The sequence below is a fragment of the Trichechus manatus genome, unplaced genomic scaffold, assembly GCF_000243295.1.
Source record: "Trichechus manatus latirostris isolate Lorelei unplaced genomic scaffold, TriManLat1.0 scaffold00022, whole genome shotgun sequence".
Classification (NCBI taxonomy): domain Eukaryota; kingdom Metazoa; phylum Chordata; class Mammalia; order Sirenia; family Trichechidae; genus Trichechus; species Trichechus manatus.
The window spans coordinates 18,017,092-18,039,905 of NW_004443958.1; the positions used below are offsets into that span (position 1 = coordinate 18,017,092).

The window sequence follows — 22,814 nt, forward strand, 5'->3', positions numbered from 1 at the left end:
ACCCTATGGAGAGAAGTTCTACGCTGAAACACGTGGGGTCGCTGTGAGTCAGAATCAACTTGACTGGTTTGGTTCTATTTTTGTTGTTGTTTTGTTTTTTGGGTTAAGCAAGGCGAAATTTCTTTTCTTTTTGTTTTCTTAGTACACAGACTCAATACATTTCAAATTGGGGATTGCAGGTGAACGTATTAATTCTGGGGTTTGCAATCTTCAGGTAGGTATCAAAGAAATTCAGCAGGAATAGTACACATGCACAGATGTGTAAATTCCTCACACCAAGGAAAGCAGGATATCCCAAGGCAGCTGAGCAAACTTACAACAAGTTGCTTGCTAGAGATTTACAGAGTTTTGGATCAAACTCCTAAAATTTGCTTGCAAATTTCCTGCTGTTCTTCCCTGAGGTGCCTGCAGATGCCGAGTGCCTCCTGTGCCCAGTCAAGAAAGGTCTGTCGGCTTCTGTCAGTGCAAAGAAGCAGCCCAGTTAAACAGGAGCGAGCACTCCGTCTTCCCACTCCCCTTGACAGTTCAGGATGGGGGTGGGGGGCATAGGAAAGAAGCATCATCTGCAGCATGATGGCAGCCATTTTGAACACTTAACCTAATCAAGGCATTGCCCTGGAGACTTTCTTAATAACCTATGAGACGGGCATATTCATTGTCCTTATTATGCAATGAGGAACTCACTCTCAGAGAGGTTACTTCACTTACCCGAAGTCACATAGCAAGGGAGTGGCAGAGCTGTGATTCAAACTCAGCTCTAAATCCACAACTCATCTTAATTCTACTATTCCTAGACCAGCGAGGCTCTGAGCCTGGAGATAAATGGAAAAAATGGGAGAATAGGTGTCTACCCTCAAAGAGAGAGAGTGTCCCATCACTATGCTTACATCAGGCTATTGGGGGCCCTCATATGTTATGTGACAAAGGTTGCAACTGATAATTATTCACCTGAAAGCAAAGGCCACTAATGTCATATGATTGAATAATCTTAGAGTGGAAGAAACTCATTTGAGGCTTATTGAGTTAAAGGACTCTGCTCTTTTAGTTATCTTTTCCTTAAAGAGCAAAGCTGAGGCTCTATTGACCTAGCCAGCATCTCCTTTCAGGGTCTTTAGTCTAGTCACGATTTTCAAAGATAAAAAGAATAGACAATACCAAACCAAACCAAATAAACAACAAACAAACACACCAAAACCACGGCCCCTGGGCTCTCTCTCTAGTCCCATGAACATTTACAACAATTTACTTCAGAAAAAAAAGCCACTATGGAGATCCAGCTCTACCTTGTGCTCCAGGCTGGAGTCTTTAAACATCAGTGAGAATGGCTTGATATGCTCTCTTCTCAATTTATCGCCACTCCGCAAGTCGATGGTATGTTCTATTCTCTTGTTAATTTCCTCAGGCCCAGACTGGACATGCAAAGCTTGTGCAAGATGGTTTGGAAGCAGATTTATTGAATTTCTTGTTAGGGCAGCCAGAGTCTAGGGGGAAAGCACATGCAAACACAATAAACCTGCTAGTCCCCTTTGGATTCAAAAGAAATGCAATGTTTTTAGATCAGGTTGCATTGCAAACAGTCATAGCATTCCATGCAGTCGTATTCAGTGAAACCCACAGAAGTTGATAAGTTAGCATTTGGGTCAAAGAAACACAACCTGGCAAAGTATGACATCGAGAGGGAGCCTTCCCTTTCCTCTATGTAGGTGCACTGAATTCCTTCGGCTGAGGTATTTGGAGAGCTGAAGGCTTAGAAATATTAATGAAGGCACTTTTCTCTAACCAGGCCCATCCCTGGTGTGAGAGAAAAAGAACCACTACACATAACCGAAAGTAAAATATATCTAAAAACCCACAGAAATAATCATCTCCAACCGAGTGGCTTCCACGTTTCTGTGTTTTTTTTTTAATTTGTTGGTGGTGGAGAGGCTTGGAGACTCACGACTGGCGTTCTTTTTCGTCTTAACGCTCCTGTGGACAGACCAAAACTGCCTGGATCTGCTCCTTAAATTTCACAAAGATTGTTAAATTTTTCTTTGCACAAATATGCTTTCCTCTCCATAGGCCATTATATATCTATATGTCCATATAGATATATGCGTGTAATTTCCTTTAGGCAGGAATTGCAAGCAGTTGCAGCCAGCCTTCCACCATTTCCTGTTCCCAGGGATAAACAGCACGAGGTGGGGAAAGGCAGACCACCGTGGTTGGTAACTGGTATGGATACACGGATGCAGAAATAACACAGGCTCCTTGAGGACACGCCAGGTTTGGCAGTGAGGACGCGCCTGGTGCTCAGCCGCCAGTGATGAGATCAACTGGCTGGCTCTAGCCCAATGCAATGCTCTCACAGCTCCAGCTTAAGACAACTTCTTTGGCAAAAAGTGGGGTTGGAGCTGAAGTGATACGGGGACTAGGAAGGCCATCCTCTCCAGGAGATTTCCTTAGCGGGAGGTATAGGATGTAGCACATTCTTCCAGCTTCTCAGCTCAGCCAAGTTTAAGACCATAGACTAGCTTGGGTAAGCCTATGAAGTCATCCGATGGCAGCATGTGAGAGCTGACAGAGACCTTGGAGGTCCCTTCATGTATCAATGACTCTCGGAGAGCTGTGCTCAAGAGCCATCAGCCCATTAGCAGAAAGCTCAGATACTCGGACTCCAGGGCCAGAGCTTGGGTCAGGGGCTTTGGCCTCTAGGGAGCCGTCAAGCTCACTCCATAAGGAATCTTCCTGATATTGCTGGACCTTTCATTTTCACCTTCATGGAGATAGTCAACGTAACCTAAATTCAAGGTTGCTAAAGAATTCTATAGCAGGGCCTCATCACTGGTAGTGTTTACCGAAACCCTTATCTCCAGCCCTAGGAGAAGGATGGAATCGCCTGTCCCAACATGAGAAAGAAAAGTATATGCTCTTAGGCACTGAAGCAATTAATTTCTGCTTTAAAAACTAGGGAGGCTACCTCAGAGAAAAAGATAGATGTTAGGGGGAGGTACTGCAGGATGAGCGGTAAGGAAAGGGCTGGAGCTGAGAGAAGGAAGCAGGTACCAATGTTCCAGAAAAGTGAACAGCAGGATCCACGTGGAGGCAGCAGGGTTTGGGCTCCTGGGATTAAACGCTATTAGATCGGAGGAGGGCTAGGCCTTCTCACATGGATTTCCTACCCAATTCCTCGGTGGAAATTCTTTCTACACAGCTCGGATAAATGACAATATTTAGTTTTCTACTTTGGAGGAGTGGAAAGGACACTCCAGCTGTCTTTCGACATCCATTTTGGCTTAGCAATGTCAGGATGCTCTCTTGGCAAGTGCCTTCAGCTGTATCCACCACCGCTGATGAAATCAGCTACAATATCTATTTACATTAACAGTTAGGGATCGCTCTCTCTTGTAATTTTTATTTTCTTGTAGGTTTAAGTTTCTTAGAGTGAAATTGAGCTCAACAACTCTACCAGTCTCTCCTGCCTCCAGTGGCTCTCAGACTTTGAATTTCCCGGAGAAGGGGCATTAAAAGAAATATTATTGGGACTGATTTATAATAAGTATAATGCCTGCAGTATCAGTAGCAATGACTACAACTATAGCTATCTAATATGACCATTATTTCATAAAAGAAGGACTTTTTTTTTTTTTAAAAAAAAGGTATACTCTCAGAATAAAGGACTTTCCTTTACATTGGATTAATTTAGTTTAACCAACAATAATAATAAAAAAAAAAACCCTATTGCCATGGAGTCAATTCCAACTCACAGCGACCCTATACGACAGAGCAGAACTGCCCCATAGGGTTTCCAAGGAACAGCTAGTGGATTTGAGCTGCCAACCTTTTGGTTAGCAGCCAGGCTCTTAACTACTGCACCACCAGGGCTCAGCTCTCTACTTTGTCCTTTTTTTTCTCATACTGATGTGGACTGGTGAAACGTCATCAGGGACAGACATTGGTTTGTGGGCTGGTGTTTGAGAGACTAGGAAGAGAGGATGATACTTCCTGGTTCCTGTGCATGTATAACAGATGTCCATCCAGAGGACTCTATTGCCATTGTCCACTTATGTGAGCAGAGACCAATCAAATCTCCTCCTCTCAGAGGTCCCTCACCCCTCATCAAATTCCATTGGCTGTCTGTGTGCTTGCTTCAATCAAGAGGCATTTGGAAGCACCTCTCTTTCTTTCACCTTTGCCACCAGGTGGGAAGGAGCCCCTTTCATCAAAATGCCAATGATGCCGTGGTGGAGAATTCTTCTCTTGTCCAAGAAATTATTTTTAGTCCTTGCTGAAGGCAGCATTGCCTGCTGTTTTATGCAGATAGTCAATTCTCAGTGGTCCCTTTTCTTATCACTTGCTCCATCAATTACATATGACAATGATATGCGCTCGGCAATCTCTCTGACACCACCTCACACTTTTAGGACATATCTGCTGAAGGGAAGACCAGCATCAACTCAAGAAGTCAAGCAAGTTGGAGTTAGGCAGGGAAAGCACCTGCTTTCATTTAACCCCCAATGTCTTTGGGGGTGACTCTGGTTTGTGATTATCTGGATACCCCTCCTCCTATCAATAATAGCCACCATGAGGCCACCTTCAGTGGGATAATTCAAACACCCAAAATCCATACTCTGGTATCTTCACAGTGATACATTTGCATGTAATATTGAGGGAAATGTGTACCTTGTCTTCTATACCTGTTTAAAGTCATACTGGAACAGGCTATTTTTAATGGAATATGGTTTTCTGTTCTTAAGAGTTATAGTACCAGGGCAAGCTAGATTGGGATCATGTTAAAAAAAGAACAACAAACAAACAGCATAAGCTTTCAGATATGATTCCAAACTTACATTGGCCTCCAAATGGTTGACAATGTTCTTTCAAATAAACAAGTTAAGCAATTGGTTAGAGAATAGGAAAAACAATGGAAATGGAAGGAAATGGTCAATGCCATAAGGATAATTGCATATATAGTCATTTATATATAACTGAATACATATATTTGAATATATATTTCAATGTATAATTGAAATACATATTATATTCATATAAAATAATAAATATGTATATTTATTTACATGAGCTGGTGTTTTTAAATATTTGAGAGGTCAAATTTGCAATGTCATAGTTGAGCTGGCCTCTGACGTCTCAGTCTTCCAATTAAGAAGACTTTGCTGCCCTAAGTTTTTCTGACTTGAGATCCATGCTCCCTTCAGGCATTTCAGAAATTGCTTCCTCACTCACAAATGCTTAAGACAAATTGAAGGCCGAATGAGAGCCAGCATCCCTTTTGAGCCCACCTTTCTGAATACAGGGTGTCCCTTGAAAGTCTGAGGGTTCTGGTGACAACTATCATCAGAGGTTCTGGATACTGCTTTGTCAACTGCACTTGAACTGGGAAGTTACGAATCCTGGTAATCTCATCATTTGGTCTATGACCTGCCAACCATTCTTTGGGAATCTTCTTTTATCTATGTACCCACTGAAAACATACTTCTACAGATTCTCTCATTGCATGGATGGCCATAAATGGATAGTCCTTAATCAGTCTGCACGAAAAAATTCTTCCAATAAGATTTCAGACTAAAGGTGTATGGTCCAGAAACACCCAGACTGGTTGAGTCAAACCACCTTAGCTCTTATGGATCGCATATTCCAGTCTCGAAGCACCCTCGAAAGCACCCCATCAACATTTAAAATCAGCTTATGTAGTTTCAGGGCTGGAGTGCTAGGGACTCACTTCTCTATCTCATTACTCAAAAAGAAGTACAAAACAAGCCAAACAACGACAACAACCAAAAACCAAACCTGTTGCCATCGTACACTCTGTCCCAGAATTTGTTCCAAGGAACATGAGGATGATGAAATGTTTCCTTACAAAATCATTCTATGGACCAATAAGTTCAGGAAATGTAGATCTATCATTTGTTTATTGCCCTCTCTCCCCACAAGAAAACACACTCCTTGAGAGAAGGGACATTGTCTCTTTTACTTATTCCTTTGTCCCCAGTGCCTGACAGTAGTCACTCAGTACATGTTTGTTGAACGACAAATGCTTGTATCTTCCTATTGGAGTCTCATGGTCCATATTACTGAAATAAAGGCACCCATAAGTTCTGTAGCAGGGAGACTTATATGACTTTGAAACTCTGCCTTTTATAAACTTTTTTGACCACACAATCCTTTTTTCTTGAATCACCTATACATGTTCAAGGGAATACCATTTGGGAAACAGTGCAATAAAGTTCTTCTCTGATTTTATTTGCAACTTCCACCCACAGGAGCTATTTCTGATCTTTTAATAGGATCTATTTATCTTCCTCTGTGTGGCCAACTCCTAACGTCTGCAGTTTTTCTTCTCTAGGCTAATAGCTTCTGTTTCCCAAAGGTTCCACGGGTGACGTGATCTCTACACATCTCACCATGCTTTCTAGTCTGTCCACACCCTGGGTGCACTACTGCACAGAATTAGACCTATGCAAATGACATCTGACATTGCCCTGGAGCTCAGACCCTGGGCACAACATGACTTATTGAATAATGACTCAGTTCAGCATACTTTATGCATTGGAACATGTAGCATCCATGTTGCATGTCGCACCGCTACTGAACAACCAGTTCAGACCTCACCTCTTCCAGGAAGCCTGTTTTGAGCCTGCACTTATCTTTAGCACAGCAATCATTGTGATGTATTGTAATTGTCTAATTGTATGTTTGTCTACTCCTCTAGACTCTGATCTCCTTGAGGGTAGGCACTCTGTTTTAGCCATGACTGAATCTCCAGCACCTGGCATATTTGGTAGGTCCTTCATAAATATGTGTGGAATAAATGAATGGATGGATGGATGGATGGATGGATGGATGGATGGGTGGATGGGTGGATGGGTAGATGGATGGATAAAAGGTAAATGACTCTATAAGATTACACCTAGGACGGTGTTTCTAGTCTTATGCTACCAAAAGCCTCTTTATTTTACACTACTCTCCCCCAGACGGACTTTAAATTTGGAAAGATTCTGTTTACCCAACTATTTGTGTTAGATACAAATTAGTTTGCTTTCCAACTAGTCAATAAAATGCATAGTTTCTGGTCGGTATGAGACAAAAGGCATTACCACACCAGTTGGTATAATTCCAGCCAAGACTAAAAACCTTGAAAAGTAGCCTTCCGGTGCTTGTCACTGTAAGGTTTTATCTGGCTTTTTGGAATCCAGAGAATGCCTCACAGACTCCATACTGCCTCCCAGGGCTAGCCACTGGGGCACCAGAGACTACAGAGAGGAAAGAACTAATCTAGAGCCCCTTCTGAGCAACGCCTGCACTAATGTCTTCTTGACTCTTCCCCACGTGGAGCTTGAAGGGGAAGAGTGAAGTCAATGGTGATTCAAAGTCATCTTTTAGTTCCCCTTGGAGGCAGATGGCAGACTCTTGAGATTTAGCAAAACGTAGCTGTGACCAGAAGTCCCTGGGTGGCAGAAACAGTTAACACGCTCAATGCTAACCAAGAGGTTGGAGGTTCAAGTCCACCCAGAGGCGCCTCAGAAAAAAGGCTTGGCGATCTACTTCTGAAAAATCATCCATTGAAAACCCTACGGAGCACAGTTTCTACCCTGACACACATGGGGTCACCATGAGCCCGAATCAACTCCACGGCAACTGGTTTGGTTTTGTAACTGTGACCACGGTCCCACGGTCCCACGGTGTGGGCCAATTTCTCATCGATTTGGGAAAGACCTCGAGAGGCCAAGTCCAGCAGGCTCAGGGCATTGCTGTGGGCCTCTGCATTTTATCCTGAGATGGACTATCCCTTCCCCAAACCTCTGCCTGTTCTCGAGTTCAGGCTGGAGACTGCATTCAGATGCAGGCAGGGCCAAGGATTTCCTCAGCTACATCCTGGACCACTCTTCCATTCACCCTTGCGAATGGCAGTGTTTTCCTGTACCTAACTCAGCAGTCTCCTGAACTCCATTTCAGACTTGCTGCCTGTAGAGTTTGGGTTATAGAAGAGGCAGGGGTTTTAGCAGCAGTGTTTACAAGAATTTGTAAATCTACCTTTCAGTTCCTATTCCGCTTCTTGTGTCCTACATGCAAACATGAGAGGAAGCAGCCAGAAACAAAGACTAAGCCTGAATAAAAACATCCCAGGTGAACCCATTGGAGCTACTTTTTTTTTTTCTCTACTGCTTGCTAAAACTTCAATCCAACCTCCAGAATAGAAAGTTCCTACTTGATAAACAAAAAAGTTAGTTTTGTGTTCTTTTTCAAAAAGCTCATTTCTTGGAAAAGCTCAGAGGTAATTTAGTCTACAATAGTTTGCATGCAAGGCCCTAGGGAGAGTGCTGGTTGTGTTTGAAAGAGGAAAACTTATTTTTCTTAAATCTGACAATTGGGAGCAGATATTTCCTTGGATGTAAGATGTAATATATTTTTTTTCTGGTAAGAAGACGCGAAGTGGCACTTGGGTAAAACACTGCCTTGGAGGACACTTGGGAATATATCCACATAGGGCTTCCCAGAACTTCCCATGTAATAATTTTCCTTCTTATGGGAATGGAGGTGCTAGAATTGGACCATCCTCCATAAGCAAGACATGTTGGTCAAGGCATGCTGTTTGGAAAGAAAAATGCTTACACAAATGCATTGCACTGGGTTAAAACAAGTATCCTTCATGGATCAAATTGCCTACTTAATCTACTCAATGCTCCCTGAAAGGTTTCAAATCCACTTGCCTTTCTGAACAGAGTGAAAAACCAGACCCCTCTAATGACTCTCTGGCTGAACTCAGCTGCTATCAGTCAGAATCAGGGCTAAGGAGAGCCTGGGGAGTTTTGTTGTCAGAAAAAGCCACATTACCGGAAGAGTGCAGGTTTACTCCAGGGAAATTTCCAAAGCCCTCCATGTTTCCAACCCAAAGATGCAGATGTCCCATCCAATGAATATCAAAACTTAGTCTGATGTTAAAATGGTTAAAAACAAATTACCTATGGAGAAATATTTGCCTGTGATTTCCTACATACTAAGACTGAATATAGATAATCAGATATTCAACAGCTTAGGACAGAAGCAGTAAACACTGAGAACATACATTTAATCTATTTTAAAGACCAATACCTTATATTTCAGGCATTTCCAGTGGGAGAAAATTAAGGTCAAGTTCCTTGTGGTGGAAGAGAAGCACATGCTGTGGTCTTGAGCTGTAGAAACTCAGGCTGACAGGGCAGACGTGCTTTTCCCCTCTTTCTGGGGTCTTCTTGCCTCATTCTTTCCCAACTCCGGCTTGTCTGTACATCTCAGCTTAAGTGTTACTTCCTTGGGGAGATCTTCTCTAAATACCTTGAATCAATTTTCCCTCCTCTGCTACATCATCCTGCTATTATCACAGCACTGTTCACATTGAGCCATTCACTTGTTTGTGACACCGCTGGCCTGTGGGATCCTCGAGAACCACCTTCTCCATCTCTCTATTCCCAGCACTTAGCACAGTGCCTGGACAATTGTAGTTGCTCAATTTGTAACTGATAAATGAATGACTGAATGATGAGTGAGCAATGAACAACTGAATATCTTCTACAGATCAGTGGGGCTGACTCACTCAAGTTGAACGACAGAAGTAAAAACGAGTCTGAATTTACAGAATTCTTTTTCTTAAGGACATTTGTATGAACAAAAAAGGAACCTGCCACTTTTGTTTGCATCCCACTCCTTAGGGGCAGAAATAAGAAGAAACCAAATCCCAGGGATAAACATTACATGACAGGAAGATATAATGATCATGTTGAAAACTCAGCCTTGGAACTAGGCAAAGTGGAATAATGTTTATAATGATGTTTTGGTGTTTGTCTGGATATAATCAAAATTCAATCATCCAGAATACAGAGAGAAAGGGTTAATTTCACTCCCTGGTTAACTGAGATTTTACCTTATATATACATATATGCTTTCCGTCCTGCTGCTGAATTTGATATTAATGTTTTAAGACAGCTCACTAGGATAGCAGTTTAGGACAACTGTTAACTTACATTAGGATAATTATAAACAGTACATGTCCCCATCACTTCCTGCTGAATTATTTATTTTCTGGGCTCTGGGTGGTAGAATTCTGAAGTGTAGGTAACTTACTGGTATGGCCACAGACACTCGGCATGCATCTGAGGTGGAGAAATTGAATGGGGTAATGTCAGAGCTGGAAGGCATTGTCAAGATCATCCAGCCTGGTTTTGCCATTGTGCAGATGAACACGCTGAGGCTTGCAGCCAAGACGTGATTGTCCGAGCATTCACCGTAGTAAGTGGAAAAGTCAGGGCTATAACTCAGTTCTCCTGTTTCCATTTAGGGCCCTTCCACTATAAAATGGGCAAATTTTGGGTCATTCATTGATTTGTCCCAAGATCACAAGACTCACAGTCTATAGGACTGGCCAGTTTACTGTAATCCTAGGGGATCAACATCAGGTCAACATGAGGGCTTCCATTAGGAAGGTGATCAGATGCAAATTATTTCTTTTCTTCCAGTGGATACAGAGAACAGGATCTAAGAAGAGTCCCAGCTGGAACTGGTGAAGCTACAGTGACCTAAATATGTTTCTAGATCCTGCCTGGCACCCCACTCAGCCCCACACCCTCCACATTTCCTTTTCTTCTGGTTTCAACATTCACCATGGAAAGTAGAACTAAATCAAATGGCTGTTTGTTTGACCATTAGGCAGACTGGAGAGATTGACTAGGTTTGTCTTTTGCTCATGCAAACCATTATCACACTGGGACTCTTAGGGGATGAGATGCTACCTGTAGGACAGGACTCCTGAAATTTATCTGGAAAAACCATTGGGTCTTTTCTGGGTGCTTTTACAGAAGATTTCTAAACAGCAGTGGTGAGAACCACATATTTAGAAGGCACACACACACGCACACTTATAAGACTGACGGACCTGAAAACAAGGTAGAAGGTAGAACCAAGCCAGTTGTCATGGAGTCGACTCCAACTCATGGCAACCCCATGTGTGTCACAATAGAACTGTGCTCCGTAAGGCAGAAGGGAGAAAACCCAGCATATATACGCAGACCACAAAGGGAAGGTTGTGCGGCTGATGGAACGCATGCTGACTTTGGAGCCAGACAAAACTCAGTTCTAATTCCAGCTCTGTCACTTACTGGCTACAGGTCTTTGAAGGAATTAATTTATCTGTCTGAATCACAATTTTGTTGTTTGTAAAATAGGCTCCGACCACGCATCGGTCAGTTTGTGGGGGCTTGCATGTTGCTGTGATACTGGAAGCTATGCCACTGGTATTTGAAACACCAGCAGGGTCATTCATGGTGGACAGGTTTCAGCGGACCTTCTTGACTAAGACAGACTAGGAAGAAGTACCTGGAGGTTTACTTCTGAAAAATCGGCCAGGAAAATATTACGAATAGCAGCAGAACACTATCTGATATAGGGCAAGAAGATGAGCCCCTCAGATCGGAAGGCACTCAAAATATGACTGGGAAAGAGCTGCCTCCTCAAAGTAGAGTCGACCTTAATGACGAGAATGGAGTCAAGCTTTCAGGACCTTCATTTGCTGATGTGACATGACTCAAAATGAGAAGAAACAGCTATAAGCATCCATTAGTAATCAGAATGTGGAATGTATAAAGTATGACTCTAAGAAAACTGGAAGTCATCAAAAATGAAATGGAATGCATAAACATAGATATCCTAGGCACTAGTGAGCTGAAATGGACTGGTATTGGCCATTTTGAATCAGACAATCATATGGTCTACTATGCTAGGAATGACAAATTGAAGAGGAATGGTGTTGTATTCATTGTCAATTCAAGATCTATCCTGAAGTACACCACTGTCAGTGATAGGGTACTATCCATATGCCTACAAGGAAGAGCAATTAATATGACTATTATTCAAAGTTACCCACCAACCACTAATGCTAAAGATGAGGAAACTGAAGATTTTTATGAACTTCTGCAGTCTGAAATTGATCAAACATGCAATCAAGATGCATTGATAATTACTGGTGATTGGAATGGGAAAGTTGGAAATAAAGAAGGATTGGTACTTGGGAAATATGGCCTTGGTGATAAAAATGATGCTGGAGATTGCATGATAGAATTTTGCAAGACCAATGACTTCTTCATTGCAAATAACTTTTTCAACAACATAAATGGCAACTGTACGCGTGGACTTCACTGAGTGGAAAACACAGGAATCAGATCGACTACATCTGTGGAAAGAGATGATGGAAAAGCTCAATATCTTCAGCTGGAACAAGGCCTGGTGCTGACTGCAGAACAGCACATCAATTGCTCATATGCAAGTTCAACTTGAGCTGACAAAAATTAAAACAGGTCCATGAGAACCAAAATACAACCTTGAGTATATCTCAGCTGAATTTGGAGACCATCTCAAGAAGAGATTTGATGCATTGAACACTAATGACGGAAGACCAGATGAGTTGTGGGATGACATCAAGGACATCATACATGAAGAAAGCAAAAGGTCATTAAAAAGACAGGGAAGAGAGAAAAGACCAAAAATGGATGTCATAAGAGACTCTGAAACTTGCTCTTGAAAGCAGAGTAGCTAAAGCCAAAGGAAGAAACGATGAAGTAAAAGAGCTGAACAGAAGATTTCAAACGGCAACTAGAGAAGACAAAGCCTTATAATGTATTATAAAGTATTATAATGCACGTACAAAGACCTGGAGTTAGAAAAAGAACATGCTTAGCATTTCTCAAGCTGAAAGAACTGAAGAAAAAATTCCAGCCATGAATCGCAAATTTTGAAGGATTCTATGAGTAAAATATTGAATGACCTAGGAAGCATCAAAGGAAGATGGAAGGAATACATAGAGTCACTGTACCAAAACGAATTGGTTCATGTTCAACCATTTCAGGAGGTAGCATATGATCAAGAACCAATGGTACAGAAGGAAGGGGTCCAAGCTTCACTGAAGGCATTAGCAAAAAACAAGGCTCCAGGAATTGATGGAATACCAATTGAGATGTTTCAACAAATGGATGCAGCAATAGAGGTGCTCACTTGTCTATGCCAAGAAATTTGGAAGATAGCTACCTGGCCAACTGACTGGAAGAGAGCCATATTTGTGCCCATTTCAAAGAAAGGTGATCCAAAATGCAGAAATTTTTGAACAATATCATTAATATGACACACAAGTAAAATTTTGCTGAAGATCATTCAAAAGCAGCTGCAGCAGCACATTGACAGGGAACTGCCAGAAGCTCAAGACAGATTCAGAAGAGGACATGGAGCAAGGGATATCATTGCTGATGTCAGATAGATCTTGGCTGAAAGCAGAGAATACCAGAAAGATGTTTACCTGTGTTTTATTGACTATGCAAAGTTATTCGACTGTGTGATCATGACAAATTATGGATTACATTGCGAGGAATCGGGATTCCAGAACAGTTAGTTGTGCTCATGAGAACTTGTACATAGACTAAGAGGCAGTCATTCAAACAGAACAAAGCGATACCGTGTGGTTTAAGTCAGGAAAGGTATGCGTCAGTGTTGCATCCTTTCACCATACCTATTCAATCTGTATGCTGAGCACACAATCCGAGAAGCTGGACTATATGAAGAAGAACACAGCATAGGATTGGAGGAAAACTCATTAACAACCTGCGTTATGCAGATGACACAACTTTGCTTGCTGAAAGTGAAGAGGTCTTGAAGCCCTTACTGATGAAGATCAAAGACCACAGCCTTCAGTATGGATTACACCTCAACATAAAGAAAACAAAAATCCTCACAACTGCACCAGTAAGCAACATCATGATAAATGGAGAAAAGATTAAAGTTGTCAAGGATTTCTTTTTACTTGGCTACACAATCAATGTCCATGGAAGCAGCAGTCAAGTAATCAAAGAACATATTGCATTGGGCAAATCTGCTGCAAAAGACCTCTTTCAAGTGTTCAAAAGCAAAGATGTCACTTTGAGGACTAAGGTGTGCCTGACCCAAACCATGATATTTTCAATCGCCTCATATGCATGTGAAAGCTGGACAATGAATAAGGAAGACCGAAGAAGAATTGATGTCTTTGAGGTCATGGAACTAAGGTATATGGTGCTGGTGAAGAATATTGAATATACCATGGGCTTGACTGCAATGGTTTTTTTTTTTTTTGTCTTGGAAGAAGTACAGCCAGAGTGCTACTTGTAATCAAGGGCAGAGAGCCTTCATCTCATGTACTTTGAACTTGTTAACAGGAGGGACCAGTCACTGGAGAAGGACATTATGCTTGGCAAGGTAGAGGGTCAGCGAAAAGGAGGAAGATCCTCAATGAGATGGATTGATGCAGTGGCTGCAACCATGGGCTCAAACTTGGCAACAATTGTGAGGATGGTGCAGGACCAGGCAGGGTTTCATTCTGTTGTACATAGGGTCACTGTAAGCCAGAACTGCCTAGATGGCTAACAATAACAACAAAATAGGCTCATGAAACTTACCTTGTAAGGTTAGTGTGAGATTAAATGGAAAGAATGTGTGTAATGGTCCTAGCATAGAAGTTCTCTACTTCCATTAGGGTTAGTGACACTGTGGGTATCTATCTATATTCCAGGCAATGATACACATTTGCTTTCTTCAATGCCTGGAATATAGAAATTCTATCTATGCTCACAATCCTCATGCTGCACATATTAACTTCATGATAACAGTAATAACTAATGCCAGCCTATTGTGTATAAATTACTAAAATACACAATGGAGGTACCAAAAGTGTACTTTTCTCCCAGTGGTCATGTGATTCTTTTCAAAGGCCTATAAGAGCGACAGAAATGCCTACATTCTGATGCAATGATAAATTTTGATGGGATGGATGGAACGATGGTGATGATTCACAGTATAGAAGGGACAGACCCCAGGCTCTGGAAAGGGTCCTTGCTTCTCAAAGAGTGGCTCCACCTCTTTTGGCATATTATTTATCATAAAAATCCAGTTAAAATTATTACTATCCTCCACATTTTAAATTTTATAGCTACATAAAAGCTTCATCCTGCGGTATCCTCTTGTAAATCGTTAGTCTAAGATGTAATTTGCCTGACATGTCCACTCTTGCTTCCTACAATCCACTCTGCATAAGGCAGCCAAAGTGATCTAAGAAAAATCTAAATCAGATCATGTCACTGTCCTGCTTTAAACCTCTCCATCACTTCCTGTAGAATAAAATCCTAAACCAACCAGGCCTGGAGGACTGAGCTCCCATCTCCTTCTTGAGCTTCATATCATACTGCATCCTTCCCTGCTCACTCTGCCCTAGCCACTTGGGCCTTCTGCTCTTCCTTTAAAACCCTAAACTTTTTTTTCCACCTCAGGGCCTTTGTACTCTTTCCTCTCCCTAGAATGCCTTCTCCTGGTTCTTTTCATGCTGCATTCTGCCAGTAGTCATACCCAGTCTTCAGAGAGGTCTTCCCTGATGGTCCTATCAGCAGTAATTCTATCTGACCTCAAGTCATATATCTTTCTATATTTCCTTTATGAATGATGAAGGGAATATTATGGTGTGCTTTGGTAAATTGTCTGTGTTCCCCACCCCCTTAAAGTGTAAGCTCCTTGAGGACAGGGACCAAGTCTGTTTTTTCATTACTGGACCCCCAGCATCTAGAAGACCAACAATTGAATGAACAGGAGCTCAAGCCTAGACAAAAATTTTAGTCAGAGAATGTAACAATCCTTAATATGAGGATCTTTTTCCTCAGTCTTCCTCTTCATTTTGTTGTGATTCTGAGAAATTCAGTGACTATGTAGATGACTTATCCAAAAACCTAGCCTTGAAATTTCTGGGCTATCTTCTCCCAAATGGAACATTTTTCACTTGTAGTCTACTTCAACTACTTACTTCTACTTTTGTAATTTTAAATTCCATTAACCCTAGCCATATACTTTTTGCCTTCTTGTTTTCTTATTCTCATTCCACTCAGATGTTCAGGGCATAGGAGGCTCCACTAGTAAATGAATGAGGGTTCAGGAAGCCAAGACCTCCAATCAGTGGGCAGAGTATCTGTACAAGTCAGGGGAAACAAAGCATGGGCACTCAGTATGCCCAAGAGGATCCTGGATACCAGAACCCAGACTGAGTCAAACCAGAAATTTGAACCCAAAGGGATACAGATATAGGGGTAGGGAAGATACACCATGTCAAATCCAAGGGAACGTCTTCAAGTATAGACAGGCATAGGGAGGATACACCACATCAAATCCAAGGGAACGTCATCAAGCATAGATAGGGACTGGGAGATTCACCTAAGAGGTCAGAAATAATTCTTAGTGACTTTTCTTGCTTCTCCAAATCCACTGAAAGATTCCTGAAATAAGTAGAGGGCAGGGGACAGGATGGAGTTGGGTTTCTTCTTGGAAACCTAGAGACCTCGCTCATCAATGATGACAACTTGGCTTCTGACTTCACCACCATACCACATCTGCCTCTTGCCAATGATGCTCTCCAACCTAGTTCAGAAAGGTAGCTTCCATTCTTCACCTTACTGGGCCACTTGGCTATGTTTGACCTTGTTGATCACACCCTCCTTCTTGAAATGCTGTACTCTCCTGGCTTTCATGACACCACCATCCCTAGTACTCTTCTGACTACTTTGATGGGTTCTTCTCTGTCTCTGTCAGTGAATTCTTACTTTCTTTCACTCCTCCACTGGTGTTCTTCAAGTTTTGCCTAGTGCCTTTTTACATTTTTATGTTACATATTCCCTGCAGCAATCTCTTACTCTCATGGCTTCAACTGGAACTCACATTCTGATGAGTACAAGATCCATATCCCCAGTTCTTTCATGCCTGTGCTTCAGAAGGCTGTGTTCAACAGCCTTCTTGATAGCTCCTCCTGGATCTGTCAAAGGCACCTCAAAATCTACATGTCCCAAACTGCATCCCTACTTCTCCCCGCCCAGTGTCCTTCCAATATTGTTTATTTTGTTTGGCAGTTCTGCCATCCCCCCTGTCACCAAGGCAAGAAACCTTTAAATCAAACTTGACTCTGATCCTGTCCCTTACCATCCATATCCATCATGTCATTCAGTCATTAAGCAAACTCTAATCAAGCCCTATTATTTACTAGATACTATTCTAATGGTAGGAGTTCCTGGGTGGTGCAAACAGTTAATGCGATCAGCTGCTAACCAAAAGGTTGGAGGATCAAGTCTAGGGGACCCTCAGAAGAAAGAGCTGGCAATCTGTTGTTGTTGTTAGGTGCCATTGAGTCAGTTCTGACTCACAGTGATCCCATGTACAACAGAAGGAAACACTGCCCAGTCCCACGCCATCCTCACAATCACTGTTATGCTTGAGCCCATTGTTGCAGCCACTGTGTCAATCCATCTTGTTGAGGGTCTTCCTCTTTTTCATGGATCCTCTACTTTACCAAGCATTATGTCCTTCTCCAGGGACTGATCCCTCCTGATAACATGTCCAAAGTATGTGAGACGTAGTCTCGTCATCTTTGCTTCTAAGGAGCATTCTGGTTGTACGTCTTCCAAGATAGATTTACTCGTTCTTTTGGCAGTTCATGGTATATTCAATATTCTTTGCCAACACCACAATTCACAGGCATCAATTCTTCTTAGGTCTTCCTTATTCATCGTCCTGCTTTCGCATGCATATGAAGTGACTGAAAACGCCATGGCTTGGGTCAGGCACACCTTAGTCTTCAAGGTGACATCTTTGCTTTTCAACACTTTAAAGAGGTCTTTTGCAGAAGATTTGCCCACTGCAATGCGTCTTTTGATTTCTTGACTGCTGCTTCCATGGGCGTTGATTATGGATCCAAGTAAAATGAAATCCTTGACAACTTGCAATCTTGGCAATCTACTTCTGAAAAATCAGCCATTGAAAACCCTATGTCACAATTCTGCTGTGACACACACGAGGTCGCCATGAGTCAGAATCAACTTGAGGGCAACGCGTTTGGTTTTTGGTTGTAATTGCAGGCTAAACAGTGGTAAGTGAAACAGCTTTAGTCCCTGTCTTCATGAAGCATATGAACTACTGGCTGCCTTTATCTCTGAAATATCCCTTTCCTCTCTCCCTCTTTCTCCTTTATCATTATCAGTAGTTGGCATGTAGTAGATGTTCAGTAATCTTTATTGAATGAATGAATAAATGAGAATGAAACTACCTGAACATCTGCTGTCTATATAGTACAGAATATAACACAGCATACTGATGTCATTAAAATATTTCTAAACACACATTATATATCAACAGAAAACAAAACATCTGGCCAATTTAACTGGAAAATCCCCAATGAGGCATTAGTATGTTTTATCTGTGTTATGCAAACACTCAGATGGTCTGGACTTCCTGTGGAATTGACTGGGTATTTTGGCACAACACAGGCTCAGCCAGACCATCTTGATCTGTTCCAGAGACACATTATGTCTCTGGATTGCACATATGGTTCACTGACTTCCAGAGTTAAGCATAAGTACAAACTCTGGGCACTAGTGACCGTTTTAATTGGTTATCATTTCCAAAATGTTATTAGTACTATTTGGCTATTTATGAATACCAGCACACATTCAATGGCTCTTGAGTCTGAAGACATTAAAATGAATTGACATCATTCATGCCAACAATGGCATAGATGGGTTGTATCCAGGCATCATAATAAATATATGGTATGGTTAAACACCATGAAGAATAATCTTTGACTAATAATGACATCTTTTTATAATAACTGTTTGATGACATCAGCAAATATCTTTAGGAAATCAGTCAAGAAAAAAGTTTTTTTTTAAGGATTCCCATACAATATTACCAGCTCAATCAACCATGAAATAAAACCAAGCATCTCCACCTCTCTCTTCTTGGTTTTCAATTATTTGTAGCAAGATCAGGTACAACTGAGGTTTGAACAACAAGGAAGTATCCCAATTTCTACAATTAGCTAAACGGAAACAATTTTACAAAACAGGAAACAAAGAACAAACACAAAATAAAATATCAAGAGAGTCAACTTTACACAGAGTTATTCAGGTATTTGGGGTTAGGCATGCATCTTCTTCTCTCAAAATAATCACATTCAGGCTCATGCTAATAACAGGCGAAGGAAGCAGAGAGCATCGTCAGCTAGTTACGCACTCATCCCAGGAATGATATAAGACTGCCATTTTCTATAATAGCAAACTGTGCCATGCACATCAATTCAGGGATGCAAAGAAGAACTAGGCATTGAAATTACTGAACGACTTGTGTACTCACAATAATTCTGTAGAAATTAAACACCTACAAAAGAGCAGTAAAGACCTAAGGGTAGACTTTTGCCAGGCATGCAGGGTAGGTTCCACCTGCCATTTCTCCAGTGGAATCTGGTCCATGCATTACTCCAGTCCATTCCATTATTCCACTTCACACAGGACTGGAAGGAAACTAAAATCAACCTGGCCTCAGAGTGTCCCATCCTTCTTTCAAATGCAGAAGAAAGAGGGAAGATATTCAGCATTTTAACCTTTTCCCTCTAAAATGTCTTTAAGCAGACAGATTTTTCTTATCAGGTCCATGGATTAGAAAATTTAACTCGTATATGTCTTCATAAAAAAATCCAGACACTGTCACATTGTTTCATTTACTTCTCGGTACTCTCAGCTTCTGCCTGGCTTGGAGGACTTCAGAATCTGCTTGTCAAATAACTCATACATTACCTTTTTATTTTGATTTTTTTTTGGTTTCTTTAAAAATGTAGAGTAGAGTCACATCATTTAACTTACATAAATTCAACTATATGTGCTTGGCCTACATGATTAGGTAAAGGGAGAAAGTCCATACTCGAGCGGGTGACTTTGCCCCCCTGCAGCTCAGGTGCTCTGTTCACTCCGGTGAACGAGCATCCCAGGGAGGAGAGTGTCTGTACCCATGGTGATGCCCTCCCTTGCTCAGCCTCAGTTCTCAAGTCCCTCTCAAAGTCTGAGCATCTCCTTGGGTTTAGTGTGATTTCAGTATTTGAAAAACAATTTTTTAAAAATAATTTATTGGTAATTTACCTCTTATGTGCTGATTTTGTAACCCTGTCCCTCATCTAAGATGCAAATCCACTCCATTTAAGAATAGAATTAAGACAGTGGCCTTGAAATTGCATGCTACTCCTGACTCCTGAGGGCCCTGGCCCTGGGCAATGCTGTACTGCTTTGATATTCCCCAATCAACAGTGCCCTCTGGATTTTGAATCCAGCTGGACAGTGACCCAACAGGGGCATTCTCATGGACTTGACCATCCCTCTTGGTGCGAGTTTAATAACAACAGGTTTATCTTTTCCAGTATGAGTGTTTTTTTTGGTTTGTTTTTATAAAATTACAATTCAGCTTCAATGACATTTATTTTTAGCTAGGCCAAAGAATAAAAAAATAAAAAGAAGGGGGGTGCTGCGAGCCCTCTGGCATTTTCTGAAACTGTGTGAATAGGTTAATTCTGTCCTGAGGAGATACAGTTGATCATTGGCAATTATGGCGCTCAACTGAGAAAAGGTTAAAGGTGAATTGGTTTTCTCTGAGGCATCTGAGTTGGAGATGCACTCCAGCGAGCATGCATTCATGGAGAAGCAGAAGAAGGAATTGAGGACTTACGTTCTGTTTCCCCACTATGTTATCAAACGGCAGCTCGGGGCTCCAGGACCCTTCTGTGAAGGTTGCCCCACTGTTTCTCCTGTCGGAGGAGCTCACCGACTCCTTGACAATGTCTTCGGGCAAGGACAGCAGACTCTCCTCAGGCTGCTTAATTAAATAGGTCTCTATATTATGCTTCCTCAGGAATTCATTCCTCTCTTTACCGTGCCCCTCTTCCACATTGTAGTCGCCATTGAGGCAGTCCAGCGTGGCCTTGGAAATGTGAATCCTCCTGCGTGCACAGAGCATAGGTCATTATATCTTCCTGACGTTGCCTGCAAAGACTGTCACAGTTTGTCCTGTGCAAAGCCAACATCAGAGCTGCACATGGGGTACTGCTAGGACATGCCCTCAAGGACAATACTTGTCCCCCTGGAAAAGCAGAAAGAATAACGATAACAGAAGTACAGTATAAATTAATGAGCAGGGTGTCATTGACTTTATCCCAACGGTCATTGCTGCCTCTGATAAAATACAGCCCAGCTGAGGCATATCTAAGCAGTTCTTTTGGCTTCACTTAATGACTATCAGCCTGATCCAGGAAACTTTCAGAATCAATGATTTTTCATTTGTGTTGATTATACTGGAAAAGTAAGTTCCAAAAATGTTTCTGAACCCCCATGGCAATTAGTTCCCAAATCACTATGCAACAGTAGTTTTGGGAACTCTTATTTTCATTTTTCCTATCATTTCATTTTTCATATATTTGTGCCTGTTTCTCCAACTCGTCTCTAATCTTCTTAAGACCATGGGAATGTCTTATATATTCAAAAGGCTACATTGGGGGCCCTTTGGGCAAACTACTGTAAGATACAATTTCCCCTATAGCGTGTAGATGGCAAGGAGCAGAGGACAAAGCTGCAGATGCAGGCAGGCTGGCAGCTGGCTAGGCTCGCTTATAAGGTAGGTGACTTATGCCTGCACTTATCAGCCACCATAGCACATGGCTCAAGGTTCCTTTATAGCAAAATAACAGATGACATCAAGGGCCTTAAGGGTCAGACTTGAATTGCAAAAACTGCAAATGGTAAACCTTTCCAAAGAAGACCTTTTCTGTCCCCATAATTGTCTAACTCAATCAGAGCAGTGACTGTGTCGTACTGTAGTTTGAGTAGACTAGCGTGATAGTTAATTTAAGAGCATGGACTCTGGGCCAGATTGCCCGAGTTCAAATTCCAGCTCTACCCCTTGCTAGCTGAGAGACGTTGGGCAAGTTACTTAACCTGAGTCAGTTTTCTCACCTATAAAATGGGAATAATCATACTCATCTCTTAGGGTCACCGTGGAGATTAAAAGGGTTAAGTCATGCAAAGTAGTGCTCAAAACAGTACTTGGTACACTGTACACCCTAGAAAAGCAAATGCTCAAATAGGAGTATTCTCAAAAATGTTACTGTGATCATATTGTCTATCCCATGCTTTCTCAAGGCTCTGGGATACAGTCTAGCTCTAAATATGGCTTCCAAGGCCTCCACTATCTGGGCCGATACTTCGAAGCTCATTTCCTGACACTCCTCCACCATCGCACGCTATGCTCTCTCCAGCTCTTCAAGGAACTGGCATTTCTCCAAATTCAACGTGCTATTTCATGCCTACTCATCTTGGAGCTAACCATTCCCTCTGTCTAGATTGCTCACTCTGAGTTGTCTACACAGTTTCTCACTCCCAGATTCAGCTCAAAAGTCATTTCCCTAGGCTGACTTTCATGCTCCTTTAAATAAATGAATAAAGGAGGTGCTCAAGACTTTGGCTTTTGTGATTCTGGAAACAATCTATCCAAGAAAACGATGAAGTTTCTTTTCTTTTTTCCAGAGTGGCATTTCCAAATGCAGTGCACTTGTAGTTCTACCTCTGCCTCCTCTCCTCATTCTTCTAACCCACTGTGCTAAATCCATGCTTATGCGGGATAACTCACCGCCAAGGACACTTCAAGAAACAGGAACCCCAAACAATGCACTTCTGATAATGTAATGGATAGTCTCCATGTTTTCTAAATAGGTGTCCTTATATGTCATCATTGATTTCAAGTACGAGGTATTAAAAACAACAGCGAGCATCTGAAAGATGCTTGCGTTCTCTTAAGAAATGTATGAATAAGTACAGAGCATTCTCATGATGAGTTTTGTTAGTACACATGGAGTCTGTAGTGTTGATCAGGGAGATCACCCAACTCATTTGACTTGGATGTTCCATGAAATGCATGTTCCATGA

General features: G+C 41.8%; 1 protein-coding gene across 2 annotated transcripts in view; it reads right to left on the reverse strand.

The window, feature by feature from the left end:
* ADCY8 (adenylate cyclase 8) overlaps window positions 1-22,814 on the reverse strand; it is a 217,410-nt gene that overhangs the window by 68,212 nt on the left and 126,384 nt on the right. For both annotated transcript variants that reach the window (XM_004373008.1, XM_012554538.1), the window contains exons 7-8: window positions 20,566-20,836; window positions 1,284-1,481 (exon numbers count right to left, since the gene is read on the reverse strand). In XM_004373008.1, the coding sequence (XP_004373065.1) occupies window positions 1,284-1,481; window positions 20,566-20,836 (469 nt within the window). The remainder of the gene's footprint in view (window positions 1-1,283; window positions 1,482-20,565; window positions 20,837-22,814) is intronic.